The sequence below is a fragment of the Podarcis vaucheri genome (genome assembly GCF_965113315.1).
Source record: "Podarcis vaucheri genome assembly, chromosome: 13".
NCBI classification, from domain to species: domain Eukaryota; kingdom Metazoa; phylum Chordata; class Lepidosauria; order Squamata; family Lacertidae; genus Podarcis; species Podarcis vaucheri.
This window is the reverse complement of record NC_138751.1, coordinates 29,883,206-29,897,007: the sequence shown is the minus strand read 5'-3', so window position 1 is coordinate 29,897,007 and position 13,802 is coordinate 29,883,206. Positions and strand designations below refer to the sequence as shown.

Sequence of the window (13,802 nt, the reverse complement as noted above, 5' to 3'; positions counted from 1 at the left end):
ATGCAAGCCCCTCCTTGTCCTTCATATCATCCAGTTATTCTCCCCACCCCAATTCTCCCCAATTATCCTTGGCATAACTTTTTCATTCATAGGACAATATCTGTTCCATCCTTGTTCTATTAAGAACAGAAGACCTCCTACCGCTTTACTGGAGACCTAACAAGGCCTCCCCCTTTCTTCCATTTTTTAGTATTATTTTTATTCCCAACATGATGTTGCAACTGAGTAAACATTTTACACATTTTCCCTGCAGCTTCATCTGAAAAAAGGAAAGGAGGGGGGTATATCAGATTTTGTTTTCTCCCTCTAATTTGTGCTCTAAATCTGCAGAATGTGCTTTAGAAATGCCCAGCTGTTTAGAATATAGATTGTAATTTGGGGCTGTGGGAATAGGGGGGGGGGGGAGCGGAATATGTTGGAGGGAAATCATCGGAAGCCAGCCTGAGCAAATGGGATAATTGGATCTCAGCCCACGTTCTAGACGTGGGTAAAGATCCATTATCTAGGGCTGTCAACTTATTAACAAAATTAGTGGATTAAATTCACTATTTTAAAATGTAATCAATTAATTGATTTGCATACCGACACAATTTACGCAACGGTGCCTTTCAGAGAGATTGACGCAAGCAAAACATGACTTAACAATTTAATAAACAAGGGCTACCACTCAAAGAACATTTTAATTTTATATTACAGTACTATATCTGAGCCAGCATAAGAAAACGAAGCTTGGCCATTACCTGCCAATTAAAGTTTACCGTTTTTAGTTAAAATATATATAAAAAAATTGTCCAGTAGCATCTTAGAGACCAACTAAGTTTGTTCTTAGTACACTGTAGTGTATCTGAAGAAGTGTGCATGCACACGAAAGCTTATACCAAGAACAAACTTAGTTGGTCTCTAAGGTGCTACTGGACAATTTTTTTATTTTATATATATATATTTTTATATATTTCAACTGCGTCAGACCGACACAGCTACCTACCTGAATCTTCAGTTAAAGCTATCCATACCAAATCAGCCAACTGTATAGGGTCCTAGCAAAGCTAGCAACATTTATGGGATAGGTTTCCAGTAAGTTGTTTTGGTACCTGAGGGAGAAAATCCCCCAGGCAGCTCTCCCTAGAAGTAAAAATAAAAATACAGTGGTACCTCAGGTTAGAGACGCTTCAGGTTACAGATGCTTCAGGTTACAGACTCCACTAACCCAGAAATAGTACCTCGGGTTAAGAACTTTGCTTCAGGATGAGAACAGAAATTGCATGGTGGAGGCGCAGCGGCAGCGGGAGGCCCCATTAGCTAAAGTAGTACCTCAGGTTAAGAACAGTTTCAGGTTAAGAACAGACCTCCAGAACAAATTAAGATCTTAACCTGAGGTACCACTGTAAACTGAATTGTAGAGTAGCAACTCTGAGGATCATCTAGTGACCAGGCATGTCCAAACTTGGCCCTTCAGATGTTTTGGGACTACAACTCCCATCATCGCTAGCTAACAGGACCAGTGGTCAGGGATGATGGGAATTGTAGTCCCAAAACAGCTGGAGGGACAAGTTTGGCCATGCCTGATTCTAGTCCAACTCCCTGCAGTGCACATATCTCAACTAAAGCATCTGTGCCAGACAGCCATCCAGTCTCTGCTGAAAAACCTCCAAGGAAGGAGAGTCCTCCACCTCTCGAGGGAGTCCATTCCACTGTCAAGCAGCTCTTCCCATCAGAAAGTTCTTCCTGATGCTTAGTCGGAATCTCCTTTCTTATAACTTGAATGCATTGGTTTGGGTCCTACCCTCCAGAGCAGAAGAAAACAAGCTTGCTCCATCTTCCATATGACAGCCCTTTAGATAGTGGAAGGTGGCTATCGTATATCCTCTCAGTCTCCTCTTCCCTAAGCAAAACATTACAACTCCCTCAACCATTCCTCATAAGGCTTGGTTTCCAGGCCCATGGTCATCTTGGTTGCCCCTCCTCTGCACACATTCCAGCTTGTCAATATCATATTATTAGTATTATTTGTATGCTGCCCATCTGACTGGGTTGCCCCAGCCACTCTGGGTGGGTCCCAACAGAATATTAAAAACACGATAAAACATCACATCCTTCTCAAACTGCTGCCCTTTCATGACAAGCAAAGTCAGCTGTCTGTGACAAACACCTCACTCTGTCTCTTGGGAGAGGTTGCAGTTAGAACATCAAGCCAAAATGGTGAAATGTACTGAGGTAATTTAGGTATCTCGTGACAAAGCGACCGTAAATCTAAAATCATCTCCCAAACTACTAACCTGATCCTTCAGAGGCCGTGCAACCCCATCTAATACTGGATGAAGACCTATTTTCAAACATGTAACCCATCCAACCTCAGAACTTCCATCTTGTTGGGGCCAAGTTTGTTTTTGGCCAATATCCAGCCTGTTACCATCTACCTGGGTGACAAATGCAGTTTCAGTTCTAAAGCTAGGCCCAAAGCCACACTGGATGTGAGTTTCCTGTTTCATTGACAGTGTTGGGTCCTTCCAATGGGTGTTTATTGTGGAACTGGTGCTCCTCGTGCATGTACAGTGGTACCTTGGGTTACAGACGCTTCAGGTTACAGACGCTTCAGGTTACAGACTCCGCTAACCCAGAAATAGTACCTCGGGTTAAGAACTTTGCATCAGGATGAGAACAGATATTGCGCAGCGGCGGCAGCGGGAAGCCCCATTAGCTAAAGTGGCCTTCAGGTTAAGAACAGTTTCAGGTTAAGAATGGACTTCCAGAACGAATTAAGTTCTTAACCCGAGGTACCGCTGTACTGGTAATTATTACTTTTTTGCAGAATCCACATGACTTCCCCCAAAGAATCCTGGGAACTGTCGTTTGTTAAGAATGCTGGGAATTGTAGCTCTGGGAGGGGTAAACTACAGTTCCCAGTATTCTTTGCTGGGAGTCATCCCATTTAATCTGGATTCACCCCTTAAGGTGAAAGTTAAACAAAAGCCTGTCCCCAGGGCTTTTTTTCGGCTGGAACTTGCTGGAACTCAGTTCTGGCATGCCATTCAGGTGGGCAGCATTGCCATTCTAAGAGAACAAGGGAGGTGTTCATAGTGAGTTCCAGCACCTCTTTTTCTAGAAAAATAGCACTGCCTATTACAAACAACTGTTTTGTGGTATCTCAATTAACCATCTGCTAATTAAGCCCTCATCAAGCAGCACCTTTAAAGAAAAATGTATTGGGGAAAAGGTGTTGCAACTATTGAGAAATGGAGACTGGTGTGGGGCTGGTATTGGCTTTTGGCAAGGCTGAGTGTATTCTGTACCACTAGGAAGGTTTTAAAAACCAGCACTTAGATCAATAAGGTAAAAAAGGTAAAGGACCCCTGGGCAGTTAAGTCCAGTCAGAGGCGACTATGGTGTGTGGGGCTCATCTCGCTTCAAGCTGAGGGAGCTGGCGTTTGTCCACAGACAGCTTTCCGGGTCATGTGGCCAGCATGATTAAACCACTTTTGGAGCAACAGAACACTGTGATGGAAGCCAGAGCACACGGAAATGCTGTTTCCCTTCCCGCCGCAGTGGTACCTATTTATCTTCTTGCACTGGTGTGCTTTCAAACTGCTAGGTTGGGAAAAGCTGGGACAGAGCAACGGGAGCTCACCCCGTCATGCAGATTTGAACCACCAACCTTCCAATCAGCAGCCCCAAGAGGCTCAGTGGTTTAGACTACAGCGCCACCCACTCTCTGCCACTTAGATTAATTCATAAACATATGAATGGCTAAGATCTGCTGCCCCACAAAATTAAGACATTATACACCACCTTTCCTTTCAGGGCAGTCTAATTGATATAGGTAACCTCTTAATTATAAGATTAGAGCATATTCCAGCAGGTTGCTGGTATTCTGAGAAAGTCCAGGTCACATCTGTGACAACATCCATTCCCTGGGTAAAAAGCTGACAGCTCAGCAGGATCACACGCTGCTGGTGAATCAATCTCTCCACCTCCTCAGGTCCCTTTCCACATCACTGCCTGATTCTTCCAGGCAGATGGTGAACACTGAAGAGTCCTCTGCTGCAAATGGAGCAGCATGTGACAGAAATGGATGCTGCAATAGTCAGAAGTTGTGATACCTGGGATGGGGAAAATGTGGCTTTCTTGGAAGGTAGGAAAGAAGAGAGATGCTCTTTGAATCAGATTGCTGGATGGAGGAGAGGGTTCTCATTATAAGGCTTTGCTGGGAACTGTGAAGGATACACTGCACTGCCCAGAATTCTTTGAAGGAAAGAATGTGCTTTGAAAGTATAGTGTGTACACAGCCTACAACTGCAATTTATTGGTTTTATCGATGCATGCTGGATGCTTTGATGAATTGCTTGATATTACCAATTGCAAATGCAAATACAAATAAAAAGTAATAGGTGTTAGTAAAGAGAAGCTGCCTGCCCTGCCATGATTAATTTCTCCCCTGCATGTTTCATTTTCCTGTGGCTTCCTGGATGCAAACCCCTAGACCTAGTCCCCACATCCTACTACAACTAAGTCTAAGTGCATGCAACCACAGTAATTGCATACTTTCCCTTAACCCCCCTACCTCAATTTCCCACCCCCCTTCCTCTCTTGTCTCCTTTGGGTTATTTTCTAGATTGTAGACCTCCTGGGGCAGTGATCTGTCCACTCATTCTTTCAATGGATGACTCCATATAAACAATTTATTGATAATTATATTTGCAGTCAGTGCTTTGCCTCCTTGTGATCAGCCGCCTCTGTGTCAAAAATTATGGCATATTCTGTTGGGCTGAATGTATGGTTCTGTCGTACTTTTAGAAAGATTAGTACTATTCTAATAGTACAGTGCCTCTCTCAGATCATTGTAGCAAGTTATTTTTGAATGAAATATAGTCTTGGACTTCATAATAACAATAATTTATTATTTATACCCTGCCCATCTGGCTGGGCTTCCCCAGCCACTCTGGGTGGCTTCCAACCAAATATTAAAATACATATTCATAAATATGACCATTAAAATATTTTCATGTGCGCTGTTGCTGTTTTGCATTTATATCCTGCCTTTATTCTATCCTAGAACCCAAAGTGGTGTACAGGAGCTTCTCAGGTTGCCAACTGACCAGGAAAAAGCAGCCTAGACTGTTTTTCAGTCGGCTTGATGGCAACAGAGATAAGCTTGATCAACTTCCAATGCCTGCTTATCAAGCTGCAGACTTGAACAATGGCTATTAGTCAAAATAGTTAAATGGAGGCTTCACTTGCCAGAGACTTGAGGCTAACAACACCTTCCTCCCTGGCAGCACTCTCTCATGTAGAGGATTACATGCTCATGATGACAACCATAAATTCAGCAGGTGTAGCTTTTGTAGCATTTGCACTTCATCTCGTAAGTTTCAACTGGCTAATGAAATAAAGAAAAAAAATCCTGATAAGTAAGAGGGAAAACATAACTGAAAATCCACTCGTCCTCATTTGTTTCTATGCAGTGTTGCTTTACAGATTATACGGAAATTATAGCCCAGACTCTAAAATAATCACGCTAAAGTAAACCCATTAACAAGGTCTGTTCAACAGCCTTTTCGCCTTTGTAAGCGTGCTCAGTCTCGCAGCCTAAAAACTACACCTCCCAGAAGCCCGTGCGGCTTAGGGGTTGGTTCCAGCCAATCCGGGCAGGGTTCTTTGTTAGGTGCAAAGATGGCGGAGCCCAGGAACTAAGACGATTGTGTTTCTTTTGTACAGGAAAGGAAATCGGTAAGTGTTGGCAGCGCATTCTCCCCTTTCAGCGGCCAAATCCCGCTTTGGCCAACCAGTTCTGCTTGCCAGAGCTAGTTATAGAACCCGGGCACCCCAATCTCCCACCTTTGCTTTAATTCCGGTGCAAACTATCATCAGCTTTTCGCGATCTCTCTCTTTGTTGAATGAATGCACCAGGTCCGATGTGTTCAGAATTTAACAGGGAATCCCATATGTGTGCATATGGAATAAAGTCTCTCTGAATTTAACGGGATTTACTCCCAGGTAAGCATGTTTAACATTGCAACCTAAGAGTATACACTCAGGATCTCCAAATCAGGCCTAAATGGTGTGTGATCTTGAGTACTTGTTCTTGTTTCAAAGTATGAAAAGCGTCTTGCTGGCTTAGACCAAGGTTCAGCATCATTTATTTACAGTGGTACCTTGGGTTACAGACACTTCAAGTTACAGACCCCAATAACTCAGAATCTTAGCAAGTGCCAGGTGGTCCAACATAAATTAGCTAGCGGTTCACTATGATCTGCCTTCTAATCTCTTTTCTAGTCTACATTATTTTCCTAGGATTTTTTTTAAGGACTAGTGTCTTTGACCTGGGTTCTCAGACCTCCCTAATAGATGAGGAGTAGCTGGATGTAGTTATTCAAATGTGAGATGAAGATATTTCATATCATTTTACTTATCTCATGCGTTGGTTAACAACCACTTCATGGATTACTCATTTTTTCTGTAATGTAGCTTAAGGTTGACACTGTTAGACTCAGTGGAACTTCCAAAGAAGCATGATGCACAGGAATGGATTCTCAGCAAGTTTTACAAGTACAACTGTAAAGTGGGGACTATGATATGTTGTTGTATCTTCAGAGTGCATCATCCAGTGTTCATTGTGCTTTAAAGAGGGCAGGTTTCTTCGCTGAGGAGCTCATAGCCTAAAACGTGTCTCATAAACATATGCTGATTCAGGAGCGATGGTTAGTAATGGCTCCGTGAGTGTATATTTAACAGCAAATACTGACTTGTGAAAAAGCCCTTTTTTCTGAGCAGATGTAAGCTGGCGTGAATGCCTGCTTCTCACCTGTTCTGTGTGTGAGAATCTGCATAGGTGTGCTTGCTCTGCTGGTCTTGTAAACATAGGACCAGCCATCACTGCTGGTTTACTAGTAAACTGAGATTTTCCCAAAAGAGGCGTAAGAAGAGGCCTGCTGGATCAGATGAAAGGTCCATCTAATTCCGCATCTGCTTTCCCACAGTGGCCAATAGACGCTTCTAGGATGCCTACAAGCTTAGTTTGAAGATAGTGGCCCTTCCCAGCTGTTACCACCTTCCAACTGGTATTCAGTGGTTTACAGCAAGAATATGGAAGATAGTGGCCCTTCCCAGCTGTTACCACCTTCCAACTGTATTTCAGTGGTTTACAGCAAGAATATGGAAGCTCCATATAGGCACCATGGCTAATAGGCATTCATATATCCCCCCCCCTTAAATTTGTCTAATCCCTTTTTAAAACTATCACCACATCTTCTGACAGCAAGAATAAATAAATTATACATTGTGGTGATGAAGGACTTGAGTCTGACAAGAATCATCTACAAATCAAGTTCGTTGTGTGACTATGTTCTAGTACTATGGGTCGCCATTTTCTCCACATCATGTCCACTCTTCATTTTCTTTCTTTCCTAAAAAAAACCCACCCAAGTGATTTATTCCTTCCTCCTGGGAAAGGTACTCTAACCACTTGATCATTTGAGTTGCCTCTTCCTGCACCTTTTACAGCTACATATCCTTCTTGAGATGAGCTTAACAGAATGTATGCCACAGGAGTAGGGAGACCTGATCTGGGCCTGATCCTTCTCTCTCCTACCTGCAGCAAATGGGGGATGAATTAGAGTGATGTGCAAATGTGGTCTACCTGTCCTGCTGATCTCATTCATTTAATTTTGGTTCTGGGTCAGGCAAACCAGATAGAATGGTGGGATTTACCAAATATCTTCTGCTTTCTGTAGCTCAGCCCTTCTGTTTCTTAGACAAAAGCATTAGAATTTGACATGCGAAAATGATTTCCACCCTAGGCCTGGGAGTATAAACCAGGAATTCAGGTTTCCCACTTTTTCTACCCAATTTGCAAGACCTACCAGTGCCATTTCATATTTGCTGCATTTGTATAGGCATGCAACATTTAAAGCAAGGTTCAGAGACTTGTTTTTGATCATTTGCAACATTAAATTGCAAAATTGTGCTATATTTTAAGCAAAGGAATTTATGCCTTTGGTCATCAGTAATTAAATGGGATGCCTGACATAGTCACTCAGGCTGCAGTCATAAACATAATTAGAGAATTGGTTCTTTTGAACACAGAGGGACTTACATCCTGATTAAAAACATGTATAGGATTGCATTGTTTAAAACCAGTGGGCTGGTCAGATGTGCTCCTGTAGAATAACGACCTATCTAAAACCTGGACATGCTTATGTATGTGCACAAGCTATATGAATGATTGTGAATTCTTCCTTCCCTAACTCACCTAGCACTGTATGGCACTACCTGCTTTTCAAATGTATTTTTTGGAAGTGGAAATAGAGGACAGGATCTGGCTGCCTCTCACATTTGAATGTCAAGTACTGTTCTTTGAGGGAAACAGCTTGTCATAAGCCAAATGTCTAAGCAAAATGGGGCCTGTATATGACATATAGGAGGTGGGAGGGATAAGAGTATGGGCTTGGGAAACACAGTTTCAAATCTTTGTGTACAGGAAGTACATGGAAGGCACCGAGAAAGGGTTTTCTTAGCCTAAAGGATGTAGGGGTTACTCTGTGCACACTGGAAAATGTTATAGGGTTGTTTAATAATAACTGGAGTGCTGGAAACTCAACAGGGATATATGGCAGAGTTGCTGTGTCATGTTTTTCTGTTTCCTTTAGGACAGGAAGATGATGAAAGTGGTCAACCTCAAACAGGCCATCCTCCAGGCTTGGAAGGAGCGGTGGAGTGATTACCAGTGGGCCATAAACATGAAGAAGTTCTTTCCCCGGGGGACTACATGGGACATCCTGAATTTAGCAGGTCTGGTTCAAAGTTCGTACAAATCATAAGTGTTGAGTTTGTTTTTCCTGAAGTTAACTTTGTGACCTATAAGCAATAAACTGCAGTTGCCTACTGTTTTGACAGCATAGATATTATCACTTGACTGAAAATGCCCCAGCCACTGCAGTGGTTTCTAGTTCTTTATAGCGCTGCATTATATTAAGTTTAGTTGCTACAGGGAGATCCATCAGTTGCATCATGTTAGAGATGATGCAGGTGGTGCTGCAGGTTTGGAGTAACTACCTTTTTCCTTCTGAAAAGAAATATATTTTCTCTAGTTTGGGTGCTGCCTAAAGAACTTCAGCAAGCTGGCAGCTACAAATTATGAAATGGATAAAAAAAGTAATATTTGAGTCTTGCAGCTTTTTCAAATGCCCCATCTCTTCCCTCTTATGCTATGCTACTTGCACATGAGTAAGAAGGTGTGTGTGTGTAGTTTGTTTGCTTTCAGATGCTTTAAATTGTTTTTCTGTTTTGATGTGTACCACCCTGTGCTCCACTGGGAATAGAATAGATATTTAATAAATGGGGGGGGGGGAAATACATTTCATGTGTATTGTGTCAGAATACAAGGCAGTAAACATGACTAAATCACAATGTAGTTGTACATTTTGGTGCTGCAAAAGACAATTCATAGAATCATAGAATCATAGAGTTGGAAGAGACCACAAGGGCCATCGAGTCCAACCCCCTGCCAAGCAGGAAACACCATCAGAGCACTCCTGACATATGGTTGTCAAGCCTCTGCTTAAAGACCTCCAAAGAAGGAGACTCCACCACACTCCTTGGCAGCAAATTTCACTGTCGAACAGCTCTTACTGTCAGGAAGTTCTTCCTAATGTTTAGGTGGAATCTTCTTTCTTGTAGCTTGGATCCATTGCTCCGTGTCCGCTTCTCTGGAGCAGCAGAAAACAACCTTTCTCCCTCCTCTATGTGACATCCTTTTATATATTTGAACATGGCTATCATATCACCCCTTAACCTCCTCTTCTCCAGGCTAAACATGCCCAGCTCCCTTAGCCGTTCCTCATAGTTAAGGTGAATGGGCACCATGCAACTGAATATTCTGAATTCATCAATTGTTTTATATTTTGTATATTTTAAGACTCAAGTTGTGGGCAGTTTTGAGAGAGGCTGCTACTGACATTGCCTCTGCCTACTCCTGTTATGAAGATAAATGCAGATAATTAGACAGAGACCGATTTGCCAGATCTGTGTGTGCCTTGACTTGTATCTCACCATTTGCCCACATAAAGGATGTATATCCACTTTTTTTTTTTGCTGTACCCCAGTACCATTTTTCAAACATAATACCAAACCAGGGTTTAGCATGATGGCCAGCCTAGTTTGCAGGCAAATTACGGTTTGTGTTCAACAAACAATGATTTATTACAGGGTGGGGACTGAATTTGGCTGGTGGGCCAGATCCAAAAATCCCTCAACTCTCTGCAGGTCACACTGGCAGGTGGGTGGGTTGGGCCGTCCACCTCTCAGCCATCCGATGTTGCATGGTGGTTTGCCTTGCTTCAGAGAAGCCATGGGCTGGAAAACCAGGAACAAACCTTGGCTACAGCTTGTGATTTGTGTGGAGCAAGACAAACTAAAAGGCCTGGGTTTAGGTGACATGCTAAGCCAAACCATGGATTAGCTCGCAGCAGCAGGCCCAGAGAAGGAATAAAGCGGCTGCAAGTTCCTCTCTGGGTACCCTCACGCCTGTGTTCATGCTAAGCCATAGTTCGGCTTAGTGTTATGAGCAAGCCAGACCATTCTCAACTCTGTTAAAATTTGTCTTTGCTTAGGCTCTTGCCAGTGTATTAACTAAAGTTTTTGTTGATTAATCAACCAATTAAACTGAGGTTGGTCAGACTGGCTTGCAGTGGCCTTCAAACATTTTGTTAAGACTCATCTGTTTCTGGAAGGCCTTTTGATGAGCTGTAACTTTAGCAGGTCTATCTCCTTACCGGTTCTTCAATTTTATTGCACATCTCTCAGTCACTGAAAACGAATCTAAAAACTTATGCAATGTTTTAAGTTGGCTTTGGAAAGTTTAAATTTGGGTTTTTTTGATCGTTGGGCTGATGTGTGGTTCTGATACAGCCCAAAAGGTGGGATAGGAATGAATTAAAAAGCACATAGTTATAATAATTAGAAGCATCACTTTCACATTGTGTGCATTGTGTGAAAATTAAAGAAGAAAAGCAGAAGGAGGGATCTAAGGGAAGTCAGACCGACTCAACTGTTCTGGGGTCTCTTAATGTTCTGATTGCTAGAACTGGAGTGATTGAGAAGAAGTAATGGGTGGAGTTACGAGAGCAAAACTCCTGGTTGTCTTCTTGGAGCAAGAATGAGTAGTACAGAGTTCAAATCAATCTTATGTCCTGTTTAAACTTTGGAGCAAGCCTATTTTAAAATCATGCTGTAAAGATAAAGGACCTCTGGATGGTTAAGTCCAGTCAAAGGTGACTATGGGGTTGCAGTGCTTATCTTGCTTTCAGGCTGAGGGAGCTGGCATTTGCCCACAGACAGCTTTCTGGGTCATGTGGCCAGCATGACTAAACTGCTTTTGGTGCAACGGAGCACCGTGATGGAAATCAGAGTGCACAGAAACACCGTATACCTTCCTGCCGCAGCAGTACTTATTTATCTACTTGCACTGGTGTGCTTTCAAACTGCTAGGTTGGCAGTTCTCAAGTAGAGAACTATGGTTAAACCATAGTTTATCTGTTGTTTGTCTGAATTAGAACATAATGCTAATCTGTAGTAAATTACAAACAGAAGTGGAAGTGTCTGAGCCCCTCTTCATGGGCACACCAGAGGATGAAAACGACATGCAAGCCCCAGATTCTCCTTGGCTTGTTCACGTAATGATAAACCATAGTTCACTGTTCCATCTGAATGGGACCACAGTGAAAATTAAACTTGTTTCAGATTTAATTTTCTAATACAGGTACACCTTCAGACCATGTTGCCCTCTAGATCCTGAAACCTGAGACCTAAGTAGACACTGTCCACAGGTTGTCATACTTGGTTTCATAATATTAAGGACTAAAAGCTTGCTTTTTAGGGAAAGATTATATATGTGATACTTGGAATTCTCCTATATTACTGAATTTTGTGTTACCACTTCCCTGTAGTTTTCTGGGCTTCCCTCTCTTTTGGCTGTTGCTTGCATTCCTCTTCTGTTTTAATAATTTCTTTTCTTTTCAAAACCCAGATGACACTTTTATGGTCATTTTAGTTATCTTTTCTTGTACGGTACAAGCTTTGGAATTAAATTTGCACAGCACTTTTTTTTTTTTTTAAGGCTGCATAGCTTTTACGGCTGGGATCTGATTTGTTTAATTTTGTAACATACCATGTGGATTAATGATGAACTATAAACTGCAGTGATCATCATTAATACTCCTGCGTGACTTCTGGAGTTTTCCAGCTGAACCACAGAAGATTTGGGTTCTTTGTTTGGACGTGACAACGTTATGTCTGCATAAGCTGTGGAAACTCTCCTCCATGGATGGACTGTAAAGATGGGTGCCTTTGTGAGTAGCTGTAGTAGTTGGAGGAGGAATAATCACCGTGTTGACATTGATAACTCTCCAAAGGCCATAGGAGATGGATATGCCCATTGGAGGGAAGTCCTCATGTTGTGAGCTGCTTTGGGTAGATGGAACTGTGAGCAGGCTTAGCGGTTGCTAAGGCGACACTGTGAAGGGTACCTTAGGAAGGACTGTAGTCAACTGAGCCTTGAGTGGGCTGGTCATCCTTAAAAGGGCATACCTGTGGTGGCTGTAGCTGTTGCTATGGGCAACTTCAAAATACAGATAACTGAGAAATGAATTGATTTTAGAATGCTGTGTTACTTTTATTGTTGTTAGCCGCTCTGAGCCCGGCTTCGGCTGGGGAGGGCGGGATATAAATAAATTATTATTATTATTATTATTATTATTATTATTATTATTAGCAATAGCATTAGACATAGGCTGCAGCACCACAGGCTAGGCCTAGCGATTGCTGACACTGGAACAACTTAATGGCTGAGATTGCTGTTTGGGGTAGACCCCCACTGGGCCTAAATTGTTGATAGGGGTGTTGTTCACTGTGAAGGTGTGCATCGCCTGAATTGTTAGTTTGCCTTTGGCGTAGTTTCTCTAGTTATGGTTGGCGACCTTTTGAGTACACTGTGGATGGTTTTATGAGGCCCTAAGCGACTGAAGGTAATGGGGCGCTCTATATGTCCAGCTGTCCTTTGTCAACAACAAATTGTCTTTTTTTTAAATATATGCTAATAGGTCCATACACAACACAAAACACTGTTGCTGTATGTAGGTTTTATTTTATTTGTTTTTTATCTTATATTTTGGAAATGTACATCCAGGTTTTTTGTTTCCTTTTAAAAAAAATTGGGCCCCCAAGAGAGTGGGGCCCTAATATAATAATAATAAATTTTTATTTATACCCCGCCCTTCCCGGTTCAGAAAACCGGGCTCAGTGCGGCTAACAACAAATTTAAAACACTTAATTGTAGAAGCAGCATAAAATACAGTAGAAAAACATGAATAACAATAAAATTCAAAGTTCTTGTTTAGCTTATACGTAAATCCGGCACTGATGGGTGGGGTGTGTCATTTATACACCGGTAGGCAAAGAGGGCCAACCATGCAATGGGGATTGTGGCCTTTTTTTGGGTCTGATTCAAAAACGGAGCAGGAAGTAATAGTTAAAGGGCACACAGTAAAATGGGTTTGACTTGGAAAATCCCCCCCCCCATACCCCTGTAGTTATTCAGATGGTTAATCAAAAGCTTGACTGAGCAGATAAGACGTATGCTGCCCCTTTCAGCCTTGCCAAATCTGGCATGTTGGCAGGCTGCCACTGGGAAGCGCATGCCAGCAGTTGGTGCTCATTCTGCTGAGAGATCTTGCCTGCCATCTCTCCACAGCCCCTTCCCTCCATACCACCTTCAGTCTTAGGAAAAAGCATCTGCATACACATCTGCCGCC

At 42.4% G+C, this 13,802-nt stretch overlaps 1 protein-coding gene across 8 annotated transcripts in view; it reads left to right on the top strand.

Moving 5' to 3' along the window:
* The first annotated feature begins 5,620 nt into the window (after positions 1 to 5,620).
* MED24 (mediator complex subunit 24) overlaps positions 5,621 to 13,802 on the top strand; it is a 51,632-nt gene continuing 43,450 nt past the window's right edge. For 7 of the 8 annotated variants that reach the window (XM_082197193.1, XM_082197192.1, XM_082197191.1 and 4 more), the window contains exons 1-2: positions 5,621 to 5,724; positions 8,643 to 8,784. In XM_082197193.1, coding sequence (XP_082053319.1) covers positions 8,652 to 8,784 — 133 coding nt within the window. In that variant the 5' untranslated portion in view covers positions 5,621 to 5,724; positions 8,643 to 8,651. The remainder of the gene's footprint in view (positions 5,725 to 8,642; positions 8,785 to 13,802) is intronic. The other variant, XM_082197187.1, reaches the window with a different exon arrangement.